At 38.8% G+C, this 23,413-nt stretch overlaps 1 protein-coding gene across 14 annotated transcripts in view; it reads left to right on the top strand.

Annotated features, from left to right (window-relative positions):
• The window catches only part of dazap1.L (DAZ associated protein 1 L homeolog), a 28,585-nt gene extending 5,719 nt beyond the window's left edge, over positions 1–22,866 (top strand). For 3 of the 14 annotated variants that reach the window (XM_018254711.2, XM_041561725.1, XM_041561735.1), the window contains exons 4-12: positions 672–737; positions 1,389–1,502; positions 6,891–6,939; positions 8,601–8,683; positions 10,393–10,543; positions 15,919–15,948; positions 16,033–16,182; positions 16,331–16,510; positions 21,812–22,866. In XM_018254711.2, the coding sequence (XP_018110200.1) occupies positions 672–737; positions 1,389–1,502; positions 6,891–6,939; positions 8,601–8,683; positions 10,393–10,543; positions 15,919–15,948; positions 16,033–16,182; positions 16,331–16,510; positions 21,812–21,984 (996 nt within the window). In that variant the 3' untranslated portion in view covers positions 21,985–22,866. Of the gene's footprint in view, positions 1–671; positions 738–1,385; positions 1,503–6,890; positions 6,940–8,600; positions 8,684–10,392; positions 10,544–15,918; positions 15,949–16,032; positions 16,183–16,330; positions 16,511–16,874; positions 16,936–21,344; positions 21,407–21,811 lie in introns of those variants that run through there. The other 11 variants (XM_018254727.2, XM_041561729.1, XM_018254788.2 and 8 more) reach the window with 9 other exon arrangements.
• The last annotated feature ends 547 nt before the right edge of the window (positions 22,867–23,413 follow it).

The raw sequence follows: 23,413 nt of genomic DNA, 5'->3' as shown, positions 1-23,413 counted from the left end.
CAGTGTAATTTATAAATAAATATTACACCATAGAAATCATAACACAATCCATATAAAGTGCTTTTCTTTTATGCTACTTAAAGGGGTTGTTCACATTTGAGTTAACTTTTACTATGATATAGAGAGTGATATTCTGAGACAATTTGCAATTGTTTTTTATTATTTGTGGTTATTGAGTTATTTAGCGTTTTATTCAGAAGCTCTCCAATTTGCCAATTCAGTTATCAGGTTGCTAGGCTTCAAATTACTGTAGCAACCATGCATTGATTTGAAAAAGAGAGTGGAATATGAATAGGAGAGGACCTTACTAGAAAGATGAACAATAAAAAGTAGCAGTAATAATAAGCATGTAGCCTTACAGATCTAGATTAGATTTTAAGTAAATTTGATTTTGTATACATACTGTATATTTTCAGTTGGTCCTTAAGCTCAGGTTACACACAGCAGCCAAATGGTGTCATGTGAAACAGCAGAAAAGAAGATGGGGAGGTACTGGGGCATATTTGGAAGCACATATCTTCACTTCTAAAGGGCTGTGGTTGTTTTGGGCTAGGACAGAACCCTAAAACATAATATACAACATTTCTACCATAGTTCTTTAATCTTTAGTTCTATTCACAGTCATTGGATGCCAATGCATTATTCTAACACATGAGCATTTTGTTAAACAGATTGATCCAAAGCCATGTACCCCTCGAGGAATGCAACCCGAGAGAACCCGGCCACGAGAAGACTGGGTAAGTAAATTGATCTAATCACACTGAGTAGATTGAGAATATAGAAAACAAATAATGCTGGAGATCATTTGTCTCAGTGCCTTAAAAAGATGATTGTTTAAGGGATCTTGCATACCCTCTAAATATGGCCAGACTTGTTATCTGAACCGGACACTTTTAGGCCTATTGCATTAACATGATACTGCTCATTGGTACATGCATTGATTTTATATCTGTATTTGTACTAAGTCCGGGCTAAGATTCAAGCTAGACTGGACATTTTAAGTACAGAAAGGGCAAACTAGCACAGTAAAACTTGATGTACTATTTAATTTAGACTTCTTAGAACAAACATTATACTTTCACATGATTGCTGGCTAGCGTTTTTGTTTTTTTGAGAAATGGAAAATTATTTACCACCATTCTAGCATTTAAGAACAAGTGTAATCGATAACCCTTGAGTATTTACAAGTCAAGAGCAGGGGTCAGTGGTATTAAGGATGCAGTAAAATATCATGCAATATATATACTCTGCATTCTAGAGGTATACATGGGATTCCGTGGCTACCATTTAAACTGTGAACATTATTAACATGTGAATGCATTAATTGAGAATGTTCAGTGGAATGAAATTTAACATCACTAAGCTTTAACTGGAATGTATTTTTATAGCACCAAAAAGGAACCAGAACTGAAAACAGTAGGTCCAACAAAATTTTTGTGGGAGGAATTCCACACAACTGTGGAGAAACTGAACTGAGGGAATATTTTAACAGATTTGGAGTGGTAAGTTGTGTTTTCAACCTACATAATTATAAGCCAATAAAGAAATGCTGTTCTATAACTTTTCAATGTTTTATGGTGTTGCATTATAATTGTTGCTTGTTTGTGAGCCCTGTCATCCTCTCCCCATCTGTCCAAAATGGATTTTAAACAGTTTTCACAATCCTGGTGTTGGGAAAAAAAACAACTTAAAGATAAATGATGCCCAGGTATTGAATCTACTACGCGGAATGCTTGGGACCTGGAGTTTCTAGATTAGCAATCTTTCCATAATTTGGTTGTCTGCTAAAAATAATTTAAACATTTAATAAACCCTATAGGATTGTTTTTCTTGCAATCTGGTTTTATGCAGCTTAGTTAGGATCAAGTACAAGAAACACAAACTTTAGAGAGCTTGCGTAATAGAGTTATAGACAAATTGTTTTACAAGGGTCATTGCAAGGGTCTACAAGGGTCATTTCATTTGTGTTGTAAAATTTCAGATATACCCAGTGTCGGACTGGAGGGCCTGGGACCCACTGAGGCAAGCTTACCTTCTTCCTCTTGCATGCATGCTGGGGACTTGGGAGGGAGAAAGGAAGGCTCTCCAAAGGCTTCACACCGGGAGCGAGTCTGTGCTGGCGGGACCCGCCAGGTTTTTCCCCAGTGTCCTCCTGGCCCAGCCCGACCCTTGATATATCTACAATAAAATTCCAGGGCAAGTAAATAAAATTAAAAGGCTATATGTGGATTTTGTTTTTTGGCAAGGTCACCAAAAGAAGGCAAATATTTGTCCAGGTTGGCCAACCACTTAATGGCCAAATTGGAGTGATCTAAACACTTAATGCTTAGCCAACAATTGGATGTGATAGGCCAAAGGGAATCTTCTCTCCGCCCCATTAATATCTAATCAAGCCATGAATACATTTTAGTTCTAATGTGAAGTTTTACTGCATTAATATAAACACACTAGTCCTTTTACAGTGTGTTCAGTTCTTTGATGTAGGCATACATTGGAGATATTATAATGATAGTTAGATTTTTTAGGGTCAGGACACACGGGGCAGATTTGGGGAGATTAGTCGCCCGGTGACAAATCTCCTCCTCTTCTTTGGGGTGACTAATCTCCTCGAACTCTGATCGATTAGTTTTCCGAAATCGTCTGAAGTTACTGGTAGTCACCTGACTATTGAAAGAGTGAGGCAAGGTAGGTATAACAGTAATTACTGCAATTGTTTTATTTTTGAGTAGCACTTTCAAGCTAGCACTTTCAAGTAGCACTGCTGAGCTATCTCCATGGCAGACCCCAATGGTTTAGGTATTGTGCCATACCTGAGTGAACAGAACTACTACTTCATCATGAATAAGCAGGGCTGGCAGAACAGCATCAGGCAGCCAGGGGGGCAGCAGTGATGGAAATCTCGCAGATGTAGAATTGGCACAAAGTGATGTTCAACTTCCGATACCTTCCCGCACTCCCAGCACAGCGTTACTATAGCGCTAATACAGACTCTCACTGCCCCCACTCACCCCCTCATTACCAGTATAACTGGGGAATCGGCACAAAGCAGGTGCTGGGCAGCTCACATGCGGAGCGGACACTAGTGAGGCCTCACCCCCCATAACTCTGCACCTGGTGCAAATAATGTGCAATGAACAAGCTCCCGGACAGTGCAGCAGTAACAAGGGAGGAAGACTCGGGGCATTTGCGTTGTCAGCTGTACAAGAAGCGGTTGCGCTGAGGACCAGTTGCCGGGAGGGTCAGCTTTATCAGGGACTTGTTAACGGGTTTGTTTCTCTCGGATCGGTTCAGCTCCAGTCGGAAGGTACCGGACTCGTCCATCATAAAAGGCTGATCCTCGGGGCAGTGTTGGGGCGCAGCTATGGTGGGCATCGTCATAGAGCAGCACTAACTTGCGCCTTGAACCTGAGAGGAGCAGCCACAGCACAGGCTGGCGCTCAGAATCGGACTGGCAATGATTGGGGCAGCAGTGATGGGGATCTAGCAGATCCAGGATTTGCACAAAGCGATGGAGGCAGATGAGTCGGTACAGGGCAAGTGGGTATCAGCGGCAGTTCTGTTCCCGAAACTGCCAGGACCGAGGCACAGAATCCAATGCCAGCAAGCCGAGCACTTCTCCGTAATCCCTGCTCCTCTGGATTCCCACTCCAAGGTTAAGCCCCGGGTTTTATTGGCCACTGAAAGATGCCTGGTGTAAAGCCCAGTCTAAGCTCTGACCTTGTTGTAAGATGAAAAGTATAGCCTTGGATCAGTAGCGCTTCCTCAGCCAGGGAAAGTGCGGGGATCCCTGAGCCTTGGCTATGGGGCAAAAGGATTAGGAAGGTGCTGTCGCTAGAATAGCCAGGGAGGAGAAATCAAGCACCGCAAGGATGGATGGTCGCCCTGTCGCCTTTTTTTTGAAGAGGAACAGAAGTGAAGTTTTGGTAAGTTAATTCTTAATAAAGGCTTTGCAAATTAAAAGTTTACTTTGTCTTAGTGTTTATTTTTCGTTTTATACCAACAAAATTTTTTTTTTGATGTCACTGGTCCTTTAATTTAGCTATGCTTTACATTCATATTACAAGCAATACAGGTATGGGTCCTGTTATCCAGAATGCTTAGCACCTGGGGCTTTCTGGATTAACAGATCTTTCTGTAATTTGGATCTTCATTCCTTAAAGGGGAACTAAAGTCTAATATACAAAATACAGCATTTCTAGCATTAGTCTATGCTAAACATAAACATGAACTTACTGCAGTAAAAGCCTAATTAAACAAATGATTTATGCTTTCAAATTTGCCCACAGGGGGTCATCATCTTGTAACTATGTTAAACATTTTTACAAGACCAAGACTACACACATGCTCAGTGTTGTCTGCGCTTCATTTGGGAAGTTAAGCTTAGGGATCATCCTAAATTATCAAAACCACACAAGTCAAATAATATCTGCCATAGAAGCCTATACAGCAAGACTGATTAATAATCTGAATATGCAGACTGCACTGGGTCTGCGGGTACAAATCTTTATACAGTTGCCGGCTGCTTTACAGGGAAACACACAAAGCTGCTGGAGTTCTGGGAAGTAAGGTTGGGGGCCTCCCCCTGCCATCTGAAAGTATGACCAGTTTCCCTGCAGAGCAGTTAGGGACCATCTGATTGTTTCCTATCTGCAGCTGTCAGGGCAAGTAAAATTAAGGGAGAATTTCACTTAATATACATTCAGGTTTCTTATAAAAACAGTACACATTTTTTAATTAAAGGATATTGGAGACAGATTTCTCTTTTCATTAAACAAAGTAAAAATGCAATTTTTTTTTATTGCCTTTACATCCCCTTTAAGTCTACTAGAAAATCATATAAACATTGAATATACTCCATATGCTTGTTTTGTGTCCAATAAGGATTTATTATATATTTGTTTGGAGCAAGTACAAGGTACTATTTTATTATTACAGAGAAAAGGGAAATCATTTTTAAAAATGTGGATTATTTGAGTCTATGGGAGATGGCCCTATTGTAATTCCGAGCTTTCTGGATAACTGGTTTTCGGATAACCGATCCTATTCCTATGTTGGCTCACCAGGCAGCAGAATCTAGTTTGCAGTAAAGTAGTTTTTCAAATAATGTAAAATCGGGTAAATGTGTTAAAAGTAACTTTTTCTTCAAGTACTGAAAGGATAAAAGCACAGTTGCCTGTTTTTCCAAAGAGATACAATATTTACTGTGTTAATAACAAGAGTTAAGCATTGCTTTGTTAATGTTACACTATGGAGGCATGTGCAACGCCTTTATGTCAGTCACATACCCTACCTAAAGCAATAAGTGACTGTATAAGGGGCAGACTAATTGGAATTGACCATTTACGGGGAGAACCATTGCAAAATATACATCTGGTTAGTATTTGAAACCTCTTTATTTCACAAATAATAACATTCATAAAAAGCAATTTTTGGGTACATCAGGACAGCATTTTGATGTAAAATCCGGGAAAACGTTACTTAAAATCAGAGGAATGTATTATAAATTTGTGGGACAAATAAATGTAAAATGCGGAAAAACTTCAGGGTACTTAAAATCAAGGTTTCTCTGTATTAGGTTGAGAAGAGGCTAACATAAGCTTTTATTTAACTGCTCTTAGAAATAAGAAAATGGAAAATGTAAAACATGTAACTAATTTTTAAATTGTGCATTATTAGTTCAGCTGCCATGCTCACTTTAATGATCCTCACTTTAATGATCCACAGCTTATATCAAATGTGTATGGGAAGCTGTTCTGTTTTGAAGTCTGCCCCCTCCGCCTCCATCAAACTCCCTATCCACAACATCTATTCCATTCAAACATTTTCCCTGTGTGTGGACTTGCCATAAAACTACAGAGCTGCACAGCAGAATTCACAGATGCTATATTTCCCTGTTTTAGGACCCTCTTCTGTTTTTTGATACAGTGCAGGAGCATATAGAAGCTAGGTCCAGAATCCTCCTCAACTGGGCACATGCCTGCAGGATGTGTGTTTTTCAAACACAGGGAGGTCCACACAGGGAAATATTGCATAAAATAGATTGTTTGGAAGGGAGCTCAGTTTTCGTAAATGGTTTAGTTCTCTTTAAAGGTCATGAAACACAAATTCAAAAAAAGGACAAACATGCTCTCAATTGCAGTTACATTTGCAAGCTATTGAGTTTTAATGTATGTTGGAAAGCTGCTTAGAATTGTTTTTCTTATCAAAAATTGTAATTTAGTCATTATTTGGTTGTTCACCTTGGAATAGTTCTGCTCACTGACATTTGACAGAGGCAATAACACTTGTAGAACAGAAGAATAAGGGCCATTAAACTACACTGCACTTTTTTTTAAAGATTCTAAACCATCCCAGGAGAGTACTACTTAAATACAGTATCCAAAATGAACTCTCCAAACTATCCCTGTCACATATGATGACCTAATAGTAATTCAGGCAGATGACTTCTGCAAGAATGTCTGTGGCAAATGTAAATTTTATATTATGGGCTGAAGTAATAGTACATTTAAGGACTTATTGGGTACTTCAAAAGTATTAGCTAGCAATTACTGTATATTTGGGGGATATCTCTGTGGCCCACTGCGCAGATGTGTGAGTGGGTGAAGCATCTGTGATTTACAGAATGCAATATAAAACTAAAATTTTATATCCATCTTCGTCTATTGACTGCTAAATGTAACCTTCACCATAAGTTTGTTTAGGAGAGCATAGCAAAGTATATGGGCAGCATATCTTGAGTGTAGGTCAGGGCTGAATTTTAAGAATGAAGATGTTTTGAAAACAATTGATGGTTTTATAATCTGATGCGTATCAGCACCTAGCATATTTAATTCATATCTAGAGGATATGGTAATGATCCAGGATTCATTTTTAGTCTGTTTATTTTACAGGTAACTGAAGTGGTTATGATTTATGATGCTGAAAAACAAAGGCCAAGAGGTAAATGAAGGCTAATCCAATGTGCTGCTGCTTTACCATTATTTCTCTGTTTAGATGGCAAATGATTTTACATCAATGTAAATTTGTTTTGGTTTTATTTATTTATTTTTGTCATCTTTTTCTTTCTTTGAACATGTCATGTGGACAATCGACACCTTGAATTTGCCCTCTGAGAGATTGTCAGTGTATCAATGCAATTTTAGGCATTATGCATTTTGTCCAAGAAAGATAGTTTGTTTCACCTTGATGCCTCCGCTTTGTTATATAAGGCCCTGTCACATGCTGTTTGCTGGCTGCAGAACATCCATTGCATGTTTTCATACATGCTGTCAAAATTGTTTGCCATCTGAATGTTGTCCTCTTCACTTCATTAAGATATTGACATATAGAGTGCTCCCTATATTTTATGCTAAGTCGTAGTTTTTCCATGCTGCATTTTAAGTCATATTTAAGTTACAGTAAAGTATTAAGTTTTTTGTTTTGTTTGTTTGACTGTGATTAATGTTATCTCTTTAGCTCTCTCTTCTCTAGGTGTTTAAGTTCTATCACACAGGTACAGGCCATTTCAGGATTAGGTCAAGGATGGGGTTATTTTATGGTGTACAAACAAAGTTTCAATGCCTTGTTATTCTCCTTACCCGGATTCTATTCTAAAATTCTTTTTTTGAAATTAGCAGTGCTCATGTCTCAGGAAGCCTGTATATAAAAGCCAAACTACTATTAGGATAGTTGTCAATTATACAAAGTAACTGTCCTTTAATGTTGAAACATAATTTTCTAATTGCCTAATGCAAAGATGTTTTGAATATTCCCAGGACTAATATTAATACTCTCTTAGCGCAGTGTTGATCCAGTGAGTGGTCCCATTCTTCTAGAGCCAGAAAGGCAAAGTGTAGACTGCTTAAAATTAGAGTTTTGTCATTCTCTGAATTCTAAGTGGAAGGTAGATCACATTCACTTTGCAATAGGTTGAGCTTGATTACAATGGTTTTTTTTTTTCAAGCTCAACCGCTATTAACTATGATCCCTGTTATTGGAAGAAGGGTTTATACAGGTTCTTTTGATCAGTACACTACTGAAACTTTGTTTGTACTTGAGCCTTGTGTGTGGGAAATGCCAACCTTTCTCGCTCTTTGAGTATTTCCATTACATCTTTTGCCCATGCTGCTGACAGCAGGTGTTCTCCTGCTGGACTTCAGCTTGGCCTGTATCTTTGTGAATTCATATAGCTTTCTTTCTCTAGGACAAACTTTGGGCTTCCCCAACTATGTTGGAAAAGCTCTGAGAGTCCTTAGCTGTGTTAGGTATTGTATTTCTGTTTAACGCCTTAGAGCAATATATGGCTGCTGTCAGCACTAGCTGCAATGCAAAATGCTAACCAAGGAGGAAGCAGCAGAAATCCCCAAGGCAGCTGTAGCGTGTATTCTGGTGAAACAAGGGGAGAACTTTATTTTTGTTGTTGAGCTAGAACCTTTTTGTATCATTATTCCACCACCCCCTTGCTTTCTAAGACATACGTGGTCTGTCCCAAATTAGATTTGAATGAATACTGTGGCCTTGGTTTTGCTGCTAAGTTCTTGGTTCTGCTCCTAATACTGTTCATCATCCTGTTTTGTGTCACAACACCCTGCTACCTTGATTCACTCTCCGTCGTTGGCTAGGTTTTGGATTTATAACTTTCGAGGACGAACAATCAGTGGACCAGGCTGTCAACATGCATTTTCACGACATCATGGGCAAAAAAGTGTGTAGTTGTAGTTTTATTTTACCTTAAGATGAAACTAAATCTTGGGCAGCAGTTAGGATTCCTCTTAAACGTTCCCTTTTTTAGAACAAAGGCAAGAGTCTTTTCCCTGAGTTTGAGGAAAAGCTTCCTACTTTAAAATTAAATTTAAAAAGGCTTTTTAAAGGATTCTTTCTGCGAAATACATTGAGTGCACTTTTTAGAAATTCCTAATGTCCACCAACGACACCTCCGCTGCCTGAGGTTTAGTTTGATACCACTCCTTCTGACGTCATGCATTTCACAGATATTTAAATGGGCATGATGTAGAACTATTCCACATTCCAAACCACGTTTTGTGTTTTCTAAAGGAGACCTCAAGAAGGACTGGTTGCTGTTATTGTTTCATTATTGGGTCACTTACTGTGAATCTTTGGTACAAAAAAACTATTTTAAGTAGTTTAACAATTTTGCAGTTAAGTGATCTGTTCATACTGTGTTGTCAGGTCATTGGGCAAAAGCAGCTGAACCTCACTCCTTGAGGAGTCCTAAGAATACGAACTATATCATAGGAATCCTGCTGGGGCTTATAATTGCTAAATAAAGCTCCTGCAGGTGAAAAACACTCCTTGGTAACCATAATTTCAAAGAGCTAAGGGGGAACTCCAGTCACTTTGATGCCCTGATATGCTCCCATGCTCGGTTACAAATATATACTTTTTAATAATAGGGTTAGACTTGGACTGTTTTGAAATACTCTCAGCATTGTCTCTCAATAGAACATAACATTATCATAATGTTATTGGCAGCATAGTGCATGGCCATATTGTTATGTGTGTTCAATCTAATAATTGGACCATCTTACTGTTATGAAATCGAGCCAGGAATATTGTTGGCAAAACAAAGATTGTTACCAATTTTATAGTGATTATTACCTGATTATGTCTAGATGTGTATTGCTATAAAGATTTCATACAGTGAAGCAATCTCATGAAATTTCCACTTCTATTTACAATGAGACAACTAAAAAAAAGGGTGAACATTCCAGGGCTCACAGCTTACTCAGCAGCATGGCTAGCTGGATCAGAAAATTACAGTATGATGTGACTTCGCAACACAGTATGACAACTATGCTTCCTATTGAGCAAACTGTCCATTTTGTATTACTTGCATGTTTTGTTTACTTTTTTTGTTAGATATAGTGTAAGATTCTCTTACCACATCCATAACCTCTGACATTATTTGCGAGTTAATTAAATTGAGATTCTTAAAGCATTAGCCTGGGGAAGGTAAGTCGTTATCTTCCTTTAGATATTTGATACAACCAGTCACCAGTGTCCCTTTCTCCAGTTCAATTGTGTATTTCTCAGGTATGGGCAGAGTCAAGGCTGTTTTACTTACTGACAGCTAAATTACACAAACTTAAACCTACTGGCCCCTGATTGTGTATTAAGATGTACTGATACCCACAATGCACAGCAGTATAGGAAGCAATTGTTTTACTTTTTTTTCACTAATACCTTTTCTTTAGAGTTTAATGGTATACATTTATTGTACCTGACAAGCAGTTTACTGACCTAAATAATGTCCTTTAAATCATTAAAGTTAAGTTGTAAAGGAGTTAAGTTGTAAAGTGCTAAGTGTAGTTATAAGTACAATTTGGGTCAATATGGTGGGCTGGGGGCAAGAACCAATGAACTAATCTTTAACTAATAACACATTTTGTTCAGGTTGAAGTCAAACGGGCAGAACCGCGTGATAGCAAAAGCCAAACTCCAGGACCTCCTGGATCAAACCAGTGGGGAGGTAGAGCAATGCAAAGTACAGCTAATGGATGGACAGCGCAGCCTCCTCCAACATGGCAGGGCTACAGTCCACAAGGTACACCCAGAATTGTTTTTTCAGCGGTCTCAGAATTAATTTACATCATAAAGTACAGTTGTGTCCATTGCTGGATTTGAACTGGGTCAAGTACCCAAAAAGTGTTTGAAGGGTCTTTTGAATACCATTATGACATCCGTATACTATCTCTGCGTACAATAATCTACTTTCAACTTTGTTCGGCTCTGTGGTCACATTTTGTTGCTTATATACAGTGGTGTGAAAAACTATTTGCCCCCTTCCTGATTTCTTATTCTTTTGCATGTTTGTCACACTTAAATGTTTCTGCTCATCAAAAACCGTTAACTATTAGTCAAAGATAACATAATTGAACACAAAATGCAGTTTTTAAATGAAGGTTTACGTTATTAAGGGAGAAAAAAAACTCCAAATCTACATGGGCCTGTGTGAAAAAGTGATTGCCCCCCTTGTTAAAAAATAACTTAACTGTGGTTTATCACACCTGAGTTCAATTTCAAAGGTTATAAAGCCATTTCTAAAGCTTTGGGACTCCAGCAAACCACAGTGAGAGCCATTATCCACAAATGGCAAAAACATGGAACAGTGGTGAACCTTCCCAGGAGTGGCCGGCCGACCAAAATTACCCCAAGAGCTCAGAGACAACTCATCCGAGAGGCCACAAAAGACCCCAGGACAACATCTAAAGAACTGCAGGCCTCACTTGCCTCAATTAAGGTCAGTGTTCACGACTCCACCATAAGAAAGAGACTGGGCAAAAACGGCCTGCATTGCAGATTTCCAAGGCGCAAACCACTTTTAAGCAAAAAGAACTTTAAGGCTCGTCTCAATTTTGCTAAAAAACATCTCAATGATTGCCAAGACTTTTGGGAAAATACCTTGTGGACCGACGAGACAAAAGTTGAACTTTTTGGAAGGTGCGCGTCCCGTTACATCTGGCGTAAAAGTAACACAGCATTTCAGAAAAAGAACATCATACCAACAGTAAAATATGGTGGTGGTAGTGTGATGGTCTGGGGTTGTTTTGCTGCTTCAGGACCTGGAAGACTTGCTGTGATAGATGGAACCATGAATTCTACGGTCTACCAAAAAATCCTGAAGGAGAATGTCTGGCCATCTGTTCGTCAACTCAAGCTGAAGCGATCTTGGGTGCTGCAGCAGGACAATGACCCAAAACACACCAGCAAATCCACCTCTGAATGGCTGAAGAAAAACAAAATGAAGACTTTGGAGTGGCCTAGTCAAAGTCCTGACCTGAATCCTATTGAGATGTTGTGGCATGACCTTAAAAAGGCGGTTCATGCTAGAAAACCCTCAAATAAAGCTGAATTACAACAATTCTGCAAAGATGAGTGGGCCAAAATTCCTCCAGAGCACTGTAAAAGACTCGTTGCAAGTTATCGCAAACGCTTGATTGCAGTTATTGCTGCTAAGGGTGGCCCAACCAGTTATTAGGTTCAGGGGGCAATTACTTTTTCACACAGGTTTGGATTTCTTTTCTCCCTAAATAATAAAAACCCTCATTTAAAAACTGCATTTTGTGTTTACTTGTGTTATCTTTGACTAATAGTTAAATGTGTTTGATGAGCAGAAACATTTTGTGTGACAAACATGCAAAAGAATAAGAAATCAGGAAGGGGGCAAATAGTTTTTCACACCACTGTATGTAAGAATTATTATACTGTAACTCCATAATTTCATAAATTCAGTCCTACAGGAGACATAAATTATGCTTACTCAATTGTCTTTAATATTTAACTCTTAGTAGGCTTAAGATATGGAGATCCAAACTATGAAGATCCTTATCTGGATGCCCCTAGGTCCCAAATATTCTAGATAGCAGATCCTGATTATACAGAGTTACTGTACTACAGAGGATGAAACTATGGTTTTATTAATGAAAAATAACAGCTATATTGGTAACTTGCCTGGAGCATTTTTATTATTAAAAAGAAAAACAAAGCAAAAGGAATGTATCTAATTTACAACATACAAAAGTAAGCCTGTTTGGTTCCTCCTAATGCTTAAACCTTCCACTCATAACTGGAAGTTTTCAGATCCTGCTACTTTTGCAATATCTTAAAGTATGATTACAGGGGCACTTCCGGCAAACAACCATAATGCATGTTGCTAAAATTCAGAACATATGAGGCTTCCGGTGAGCAGTGACTGTCATTTGATAATACTTCAATGTCCGATTCTTGAATCTAAACTATGCTTAACAACTGAGAAGTCAACTTTTGTATTGTCCATATTTCGTTGATTTTCCTTTTGCATTTAATGACCTCAGTAATAGTCTTCGGCCTGCAGAACCTGCCTTTCAGCAAATAGTGGCATTTACATGTCCTGGGATGAAAGCTGCTCCATGGTATGAATTTGTTGATTTGTCCAGGTGAACAGCATTTTAAGTGGTGAAACTTCTCCTTGTCTAGCAAAGCATTGACATGCTGCTTTGAGTTCTCATAATTATCCGCCACATTCATGAACATAAATCATTAGCTACAGGCTAGTTCTCTAGTGAGGATTGGGGTTTATGAACTATACCTGCTACTACCGGTATTTGCTATAAGCAGAGTTTCATGTAATTTTCAAGTAAATCAGTGTTGGCTCTTTATATGCAAATAAAACTGTATATTGCCTGTATATAGATAATTTCTTCTATATCTGTTCCCATTTTAATTACTCTGCCCACTCAAGCAGTCAGGTTTCTTAAGTGCTGGGTCAAAATCTGTTTAGCATTTCATCATAATCTAGATAAATGTGTTGGTGAAAGATGGCTCTTAAGCTATATGAGCAGGTGATAAAATTTAGTTTGTTCCTCTTTACTCGTGGCATTCACAGTATTTTAGAGGCCAGTGAAAATTTAAGGCTAATGAACATTTTGTGGGGACCATGATTTTCACTTGAAATTCACCTACTTAATTGGTCATTTTGAGCTGTTTTTTCTTTTTGTGAAATTTGACAGATTCTCAAATCTGACATTTCTCTTATCAGTACCACTCTTTTTCTGTGGTGATCACTGTTATTGTAGTTTAATGTTTCTATTGACATAAGTCTGTCATTCAAACAATTTCCTATTTGCTGTGCTGAATTTGATTCTATCAACCAGATAGCTGCTAAAATTGGGAATCCGGGAGCTTTAGAAAAAATAATTAAAATTAATTAACAAATTCAGTCTACATCTTATTAAAAGATCAGGTGAATTGCACCTTTAAGTTTACAATCCTATGGTACTTGGCGAGTTGTATGACCCTAGCATGTTATCTATGGATTTTGCTGACAATGACAATGGGGTCCAATTCATGCATAGATGGAGCACCAAGACGGCCGAAAATCAATTTAAAAACTTTGATTTTTATTTCGTCATGTTAAAACAATCAACAAACAGCATGCCCTTGTAATCCCCTGGGTCATGTGCTCAACGCGTTTCGTGACAGCCCGTCACTTCCTCAGGACAATGGGGTCCTATTGCAGAACTATGTTCAGCACGTGAAACAGGTGTTTAAGTTGCCCTGAGGCAGTTTCCCAACCAGAGGTCAGTGATCACTAATTCAAGAGCTGACAGCTACTGTGATGCGGTCCTTAGTGCTTGAGGATCTGATAACTGGTTTCCACTTGTTCCCCTAGATTCCACGAATGTTATTTGTTTAGGCATGTTTTAAAACCCCAAAAATATTTTTCTTTTTTGCCTAATAAAAGAAATTCTATGGTTTTTAGTTATGTGTATATGTATTGTTATTGCAAGCACTTTTAATTTCTCTATCCTGGTGACTCAATGTAAGACAAGGCAGCTGATTAACAGACCTGGGGAACTAAGATTTTTGCAACATTGTTTAAAAAGTAACTACCAGGAGTTAAGGAGATGCTGCTTTCAAAAGCAATTGTTTTTACAAATAACTTTAAAAGCACTGATAATGTTTAATACATGTCTATTGGAAAGTTGCTAAGAATTATGTTTTCTTTTATTAGGCAAATTTTTTAAATTGAGGTTGACTTACCCTTTAAGACTGGTCTTTTAAGTCTAGGATTCTGATCTAGTATGTTATCTAGAATCGCTGCTATAAGGGTGGTTGCAGACGGGGAGATTAGTCTCCCTGAAATGCATTCCCACTGGCAAGAATAGAAATCGCTGATGGGGTGGCATGAGGATTGCTTTGGATTTCCGAAGTTGCCCTACGTTTCCTTTTGAGGCAACTTCGGGTGACTTTGGATATCCAAATTGATTCGCATTCTTGCCAACAGGAAGGCATTTCGGGGAGATTAGTCGCCCACAGACAATTTGTCACTGGCCAACCAACCCCCCCTGTCTGCCACTACCCTTAAGCAAGAAAGTCTTTATTTTACTAGTAGGAAGGAAAACCATTGCATACACTGTCCTGTGGAAGCACTGAGAGTAAATTTGCCTTTTAAAGAAATGAAGTAAATAATATTGCACAATGGTGTTTTTTTCAGGTAGCTGTAAACATTTCCTTGTCTGTTTTATAGTATCCCTTTAATTTGTGACCTAATAAAATTCCCCGTTGTTGTTTATTATTGTTGTAGCCCCATATAAAACAGAAATCCCTACAAAGTAAAAATGTTGGCATGGGCAGGCTACATTACTTTTTTTTTTTTCTTCCTTTTTTCTTTTTTCTAAATGTAACTTCACTTTTAAACACCATAAAAGTCTGTTGACAACTGGCTTAATAGATTTGAGACAAGACCGCCTAGTGAATAGAAAATATTTCCTATGCTATTGTAACACGACTAACCGTAAACTGGATATTACTAGACTTACACTTTTAAATGTACAAAAGGTATAGAATCTATAATCTGGAATGCTTTGGACCTGGAGTTTTCCAGATAATGGGGTTTTCCTTAATTTGGATCTCCGTACCCTTAAGTCTGCTAATTTAAAAAAAGCCAATGGAATTGATTTGCCACCAACATGGATTTTTTTTTCATATTGTAATTTTTATTGAAAAATCCAACATGGTACAGAGTGAGTAAAGTACAATCTCGTATTCCGTGTCAATGTTCTGTACAATTACTTAACCCAGTAAACTCTGAAACAAATACACTAAATGGCGTGTGTGGGATTAACCAAGGAGATTTAGATATGAGCTTTATAGCTCTCTGTTTCTTTGAAGGATAGCCACCTCCACCAGATAGCCATGAAGTTCATGTTTTGGTCCTCTGTGCTCGCCGAATGGATTTATTCTTATCTTTATCGTCAAGTGCAAGGCTGTTTCTCAATATTTAAAGAATTCAGTTTCTTAAGTTTTATTGCTGTAATTATTTTCATGAAAAGTGAATGTGAGAATAGTTTCTCTATAGGCTATATCTTTCATTATAGACTTCGCATACTTTAATGAGAGATTTGTGTTTAACATGCTGTTCCGTGCTTGTCATTTTAGGGATGTGGATGCCAACAGGACAAACCATTGGTAAGTTCTATTTTCAAATATGAGATTTCTGAGTTATACAGGAGTTCTTCACTTCATCCTCTACTTTGGTTCTTCCTAATGCAGTCTTCTCCACAGGCGGGTATGGGCAACCTGCAGGCCGGGGAGGTCCTCCTCCACCTCCTCCCTTTGCGCCATTCCTAGTGTCAACAACCCCTGGACCTTTCCCACCACCACAGGGCTTTCCTCCGGGATATGCCACCCCACCTCCATTCGGTAGGTGTTAATTTAACTTGATGGACATTACGTCTTCTGTTTTTTTTGTTTTGGTATGCTGTTTTTTTTTGTTTTGGTATGCTAGTTATGCCCTCCAAAAATCTACTTGAACGCCCTATGTATTCTTCTGTGTCCTTTGATGTTGCAGGCTATGGCTATGCGCCACCCCCTCCCCCTCCTGATCAGTTCGTCTCTTCAGGAGTTCCACCACCTCCTGGTACACCAGGAGCAGCACCATTAGCGTTCCCTGCTCCTCCCCCAGGGCAGTCAGCTCAAGATCTGAGCAAACCCCCCAGTGGTCAGCAGGATTTTCCTTTTAGCCAGTTTGGTAAGTGCTGTCCTTCTGTACCAACTCCTGTCCCTGTTTGCGTCCGTTGATTCAGTGGGTGGGATGGGAGCCTTCATGCTTCTGTGAATTTACAAATTCAAGATCATATGAGGGGGTTATAGCATGTCCTGTAGTGCTCCAGATATTTTGTTGAACATAGAAGTGCTTTACGCACCTCTGCATCTCAAACTTTATCACCTCAGACTTCAGTTGCCATGCAGTGCTGTAAAACTAGGGCAGACAGTTCTGTCTGATCCTGCAAAACACCAAGCCTCCTGCCTTGCTGTGTGGGAGATCAAGTGGGGTTTATACTGCATGCCTAAACCATGCCTCATAAAAAGCCTGAAGAAATCACTCTTTCCAGGAAATGCCTGCTTTGTGAAATTGTCCGAGTGGATTTAACCTCTCTAAGAAGTCCATCAAAGGTAAGAGATGTTAGGTAGAGTTAGATGCTCCCTATTCTCCCTTATGCTGCAGGACTGAGGGAAGCATCTGTATACAGGAAAATCCTGAGAACTAAATGAAGTGAGGGTTTTGGGTGGCTTTACAGCTTTGATCCTAGTGGCATTGGCATCATGTAGTATGTGCTTATTGTCCTGTAGTACTGATATTGAATTCTTGCTGGTTTTAATATTAAAGGATGTTTAAGCTAATGTCAGTGTTTTATGATTGACCCAATAATCACCAGCACACCCTAGCCTTTGAAATGTGTTCTGCCTGGTGCTCTGTGTCTCATGAGGGATCGGCACCCTCCCAATTCTAAATGAAAAGGAAGTTCATTGGCACACGTCACAAGCCCTTGCAAAGTTTATTGCAGAAGTGCAACATTTTGGGGTAAAACCCCTTTGTCAGTGTACCTTGTTTGCATCTGCTTTGTGCACCAATGAACCTCCTTTTCCTTCGGCTCCTAAAAGCCGACTGATGAAATGAATGTTTTCTCTATTGAGGGAGTTAGACCCAGAAAACCAAAATATAAACACTGCTTTCAATAGCAATTAATTTTACAAAAAACTTTGTGAATTGAAAATCTTTAATGAATATATATATTGGAAAGCAGTTATTGATTGATGTACCTGTTTAAAATGTAAGCATTTTATTACACACTGCTTGCTTGCTGTAAAGGTGGCCATGTGTATGGTGCCCTCCGACGGGCTTCCCGCATCGATATCTGGCCTCAAGGTGGGTATATCGCGGAGAGATCCGCTCGCTTGGCAACATTGCCAAACGAGCGTATCTCTCTGTGTATAGCCACCTAAGACTAATTCATTTGTATACACACTTTCAGCAAGGAAGGCTTTCATTTTGATCTATGCTGCATTGTGTTCAGGAAGCAATGGTTATGTATAGTTTAGTTCAGTATATAATGCTTGTTCATGGGCTGGGGGGCTACAGTGTTTCTTGTAGGGTTCTATAAATCAAGCTGTGTTACCCAATCTTGCACAGAGGACCATAAACCCATAGCAGTAAGCCAGCCTACCTGCCCCCCCCCCCCCCCCCGGGCAAATGCCCCTAATTTTTTACTCAACCCTCCATGCAGATTCTGGCCTCTGAGTTCACGGTAGCCATCTTCTGTCTTTTTTTGAAGTTTTGGCGCATGTGCAGTAAATTTCCGGTCCCGAACTACTGCGCATGCGCCTAAAGCCACGAAAATTTTTCTGAAATTTTTGTGACTTTTGGTGCCGAAAAAGCCGCCAAGACCTGAAGATTACCGGAGAAGAAGGAGATGGCTGTCGTGAACTCCAAAGCCAGAATCTGCACGGTGGGCTGTGTAAACAATTAGGGGCATTTGCCTGGGGGGGGGGGTTTATTACAGGTTTTTGTTTTTTTTATTACAGGTTGAATTCTCCTTTAAGGCCCCATACATGGGCTGATAAAAGCTGCCGACAGACCGAGTTGGCAGTTTTTTGGCCCATGTATGGGGACCTTAGTCTGCAGAAAGATGCAACGAATAGCCCTTTAAAAGGAGACTATACTGCTTTATTCAGTTACGCTTATGTTCAAACACACATACCCCATCCAACGATTTGAAATGAAACCATGATAGACTGTCTGACTATTGCAAGCCATTTCCCAATCCTCCTTTTTTGGAGAAATGTTACAGGTGGCGTGTCTTGGCTTACGTGATTGACTCAAGCCTTCAGTCCATAATAAAAACTAAAAGAAATAAAAAAAAAAAAGCAAGCATGTGTAAGGCTGGCCGTAGATGCAAAGATTCAAACGATCGGACTTCCCCATCTCCCGACCTGCCATTAACCATTCAGATCAAATAAAGTACAAAAGAACAGATCAGCGATGTTCTGCCCCTGACAGCAATCATACCAAAGTTATGTCCGACAAAAGCTGGTCTCCCACTGAAAATCGTACGATCAGCAATACATGCAGAGATATTATCGACAGCCGACAGAAATTTTCTAACCTGTCTGATCGACTAAACAATAGATCTCCGCCGGACGAAATATGTCGGGACTCTCCACACATGGTCCGAAAATCGTACGAATCCTTGATTCGTACGTTCAGATCTTTGCGTCTATGGCCAGCTTAACAGTCATCACTCATCCTATATGTGAGGGACAGGCTGCACTGTGCTGATAAGGTCATTTAAGTTATAGTTGTTTGGATAGATTTGCTTACCGAGTTAAATAATGGTATTTCCATATTGGAGATGCCTGGTATAAAAACTACCATGCCATTATCTTTGATTCTTCATGGTGGGCAAGGAGATAAACCTGCATTTCTTTATTTAATTCAAGTCCATGTAAAGCATGTTGTCTAGCAACCTGCTATTCCCAGAGTGCTTGCTGGCAGCAAAAGGGTTAAAATGGTTTATTGGTAGAAGCAAGCATTGTACCACTTGTAGTAATGACTTTGCCACCAGATGTTGCTGTTTTATTAATGTGCCTAAACAAAGAAAAGTATATCATGAACTGTAATAATTAATATTTAGTGTAAAATAAGCACAACCACGTGTTATGAGAGCTACTCATTGATGTCAGGAGACTCATGGGGCTTTTTCATTTGCGATGGTGAAAACTTCTTATGACTTTTTAGGCCTTTATAAAAAAAAAAACACCCTTCTATATTGCATTCTTTTTAGTAAAACATTAAAAGAACTGATTAAATTGCTGATTATAAATGTTTTCTGGTTGCCTCTAAATGTGCTAGACTCAATTGCATATAAAAAAAAAAATACCCCCTACATCTTTTATCTGTTATTAAAGGGATACTGTCATGGGGAAAAAACATTTTTTCAAAATGAATCAGTTAATAGTGCTGCTCCAGCAGAATTATGCACTAAAATTCATTTCTCAAAAGAGCAAACAGATTTTTTTATATTCAATTTTGAAATCTGACATGGGGCTAGACATTTTGTCAATTTCCCAGCTGCCCCTGGTCATGTGCTCTGATAAACTTCAATCACTCTTTACTGCTGTACTGCAAGTTGGAGTTATATCACCCCCCTCCCTCCCCCCCCAGCAGCCAAACAAAAGAACAATGGGAAGGTAACCAGATAGCAGCTCCCTAACACAAGATAACAGCTGCCTGGTAGATCTAAGAACACTCAATAGTAAAAACCCATGTCCCACTGATACACATTCAGTTACATTGAGAAGGAAAAACAGCAGCCTGCCAGAAAGCATTTCTCTCCTAAAGTGAAGGCACAAGTCACATGACCTGGGGCAGCTGGGAAATTGACAATATGTCTAGCCCCATGTCAGATTTCAAAATTGAATATTAAAAAATCTGTTTGCTCTTTTGAGAAATGGATTTCAGTGCAGAATTCTGTAGGAGCAGCACTATTAACTGATTCATTTAGAATTTTTTTTTTTCCCCCATGATAGTATCCCTTTAAGGATGTTAACATGTCGACTAATAATAGTTGACTCATCCGCAAATGTACTTTCCATCAAACAGTAGCAATCAGGAATCGTAGTTTTACTGTGTGCATGTATGTATAGTGCCTTGCAAAAGTATTCAGACTCTTTAGACCTACTCTTATTTTATTGCCATTTTCTTCTTTTTATTGATTTTATATTAAAGGGGTAGTTTAAATTAAATTAACTTTTAGTATGTTGTGGACGTGTATTGTTTTTATCAGCCCTCTGCATGTTTCCAGCTTACTCATGGGGAGGGGGGATATATATATATATATATATATATATATATATATATATATATATATATATATATATATATATATATATATATATATATATATATATATATATATATATATATATATATATATATATTATTACCACGCTTGCACACCCTGGCTCTCCATTGTAACTGCCTTGAGTGCCAGTGATTCATTCATATCTATTGGGTAGGGGTCATGGGCCCTTGCAGCCAAAAAACTATTGCTCTTTAAGGCTATCATTTTATTATTAGTTTTTAGCTTTCTATTAAATCCCTGTACTCTAAGCATATCGGACCCTAGCAACCAGTTAGCAGCTGAAATTCCAAATTGCTGGAGCTCAGAGATTCTAACCTGGATCCAAAGTGATGCAGGGGCATCCTGGCTGCACCTGTCATGCCTCACTTTGGGTGACAATTTTGTGTGCAAATTAATAATGGAGCTGTTACTGCGGATAACTGTAGGGGCACTTCCCACAACTACAAAAAGAGTTGACATGTCTGCAAGCTGCTGAACATAAAGGCTTCATGTAAAATCTATTAAAACAAAGACCCAATTGCAAACTTGTTCAAAGCAATAGAAGTGAAGTATGGTGAAGGTAGTATTCAGTGGAGCTGCTTTTTATTAGCAGAAACTAGGAGTCTTGATAATACAGAATTAAAATTTATGATTCAAACTACGGGTTATCTTATGTTTCAGCAGGTCAGCGATCCCTGATTTGATCGCAAACAGTACCATTGGAGTGGCTCAAAACCCAGAAGGTATATTAATGTCCTACTCTGAGAATTTCTGGCACAATTTTTAAAAATTGAGATGCACAGGCTTTATCCTCCCAACTTGACAAGCTGGAGCAATTCCAAAAACTGCTTGTGCAAAGGTTGTGTAGACTGAATACTTAACGCAAACAGCGTGCTTTTTTTATTTATTTATCTAGAGTAGACTGTCACAAAAAATGTACTTCTTTTGCTTTTGGGTGTAGGCTTTGTTGAATAAAATAATTGGTCATGGGTCTAAATACTTTTGCAATATAACGTATGTTTTATATATTGTGTGTGTATTGAGTAGAATCTATATTTTAATGTAGTTCCATACAGCCTGTTTCATACCAAGTGGGTATTCCCTAGAAAAATATTTCCATATTCAGTGTTATTTATTTCTTGACATAGGTTATGGACAAGACATGAGTGGGTATGGGCAAAGTTTCCCTGACCTCAACCAGCAGCCCCCTTACACGACAGGACCCTCCACACCAGCATCGGGAGGCCCACCCGCCGGGGGAAGTGGTTTGGGCAGAGGACAGAATCACAATGCGCAAGGATTCCATCCCTACAGGCGCTAATATCAAGCAGGCAGAATTGTGCACAGTGGCGATGAGCTGATGCTTCCACCTCTGAACTTGTGACAATCACGTGGTGAAGACCCATCCTGCTATAGACTTGTGGAAGTTCTATGTTTGAAGGAGAAGCTGTGGGTATTTGGACTACAGTTTTCAGATCTTTCTCTGACCCATCAGCACAAATAAAGCCAATGAGTCACTGGTTCCAAACAGGGTTTGAAAACATCTGCAGCTTTAATGGAACTCTTCAGGTTTAATTTGGGTTTTTTTTTTTTGGTTTTTTTTTTTGTTTCTTGTTCTTTATATTTAGTTTTTTGTTTTGGGAGGGAAATTTTCTGAGCCTTTGTTTTACCATATAGTAAACTTTTATGTTTAAAGATGAAAATATATACATTTACAGATTGTGAATTTTTAAACAAAAAATGAATTTTCTACTATGTATTCAGGTTTATTTTTTAATTTAATGGCAGGGTTTCCGGTGACACTGGAGTTCAGATTTTAACTCCTTGCTTCTAAAAAAAAAAAAGAGAGAAAAAAAACAAAAAAAAAAGCTTTATTTTTTTTTTTTTTTAATATTATTTTGGAGGGAATGGGGAGAAGGGTTGTTGGGTGCAGTTGGTCGGCATCTCGGTGTTCCTCACAGACTTCCTACTGAGTAATTGATTTTGTTACTTGAGATTAGAGTGGCTGGAAATGCCATCTGCTCCGAGGTTACCAATGGAAAGACTTTGTCCCCAAGCCTGTGACATCATATCTGCAACATTTCTGGGGTAGCAGAGCCATTTCTAGATGTAATTTCCTCAGGATAAAGGTGTACAGTGCATTTTGCACACAAAAAATGTATACCTCTTGTTTGAATAAAGGAAAATAATCCTTTTGGATGAATAACTGTGATTTTCTTTACATACTGACAATTTTTCAGTGATTCGTGTGGATAATGTTTGAAAAATTATCCTTATTTCCATGTCTACTGTATTTGCTCTCATGTCGTTTTCTTAGCTTCTGCATTTGCTTTTTGGATCATTTACTTGAAGCTGTTGGTAAGGTCTGACCAGGTAAAGGTTGCCAGTGTAGAACTGGTAGTGCTATAACTAAGACACCCATGAACACAATATATAAAAGTTGGTACAGTGGCATCTCCTCTTCCTCCCAATATCCTCTTTCATTTTCTTTCTCTCCTCCTTTCTCTGGCCATATCCTTTGGTCACTAATTGTGAAATTTTGCCTTTTAATACTGCAGTTTCCCCCCTTTGCTGAAAAGTCCCATTAGGGTCCTCTCCGAGTTGGGACTGTTATGTCACAATCCCTTCACTAAATGAAATTAATCCCCTTTGTATGGGAACAAGTAAACGCAGGGCATTGCAGTAGAATGCCTGGTCAAACAGCTTCTAGCCGCCTTTGACTGAAAGTGGGGGAATTTCTCGTTAATACA

This window comes from Xenopus laevis, chromosome 1L, assembly GCF_017654675.1.
Source record: "Xenopus laevis strain J_2021 chromosome 1L, Xenopus_laevis_v10.1, whole genome shotgun sequence".
In the NCBI taxonomy this organism is placed as follows: Eukaryota; Metazoa; Chordata; class Amphibia; order Anura; family Pipidae; genus Xenopus; species Xenopus laevis.
This window is presented reverse-complemented; position numbering and strand designations above follow the sequence as displayed.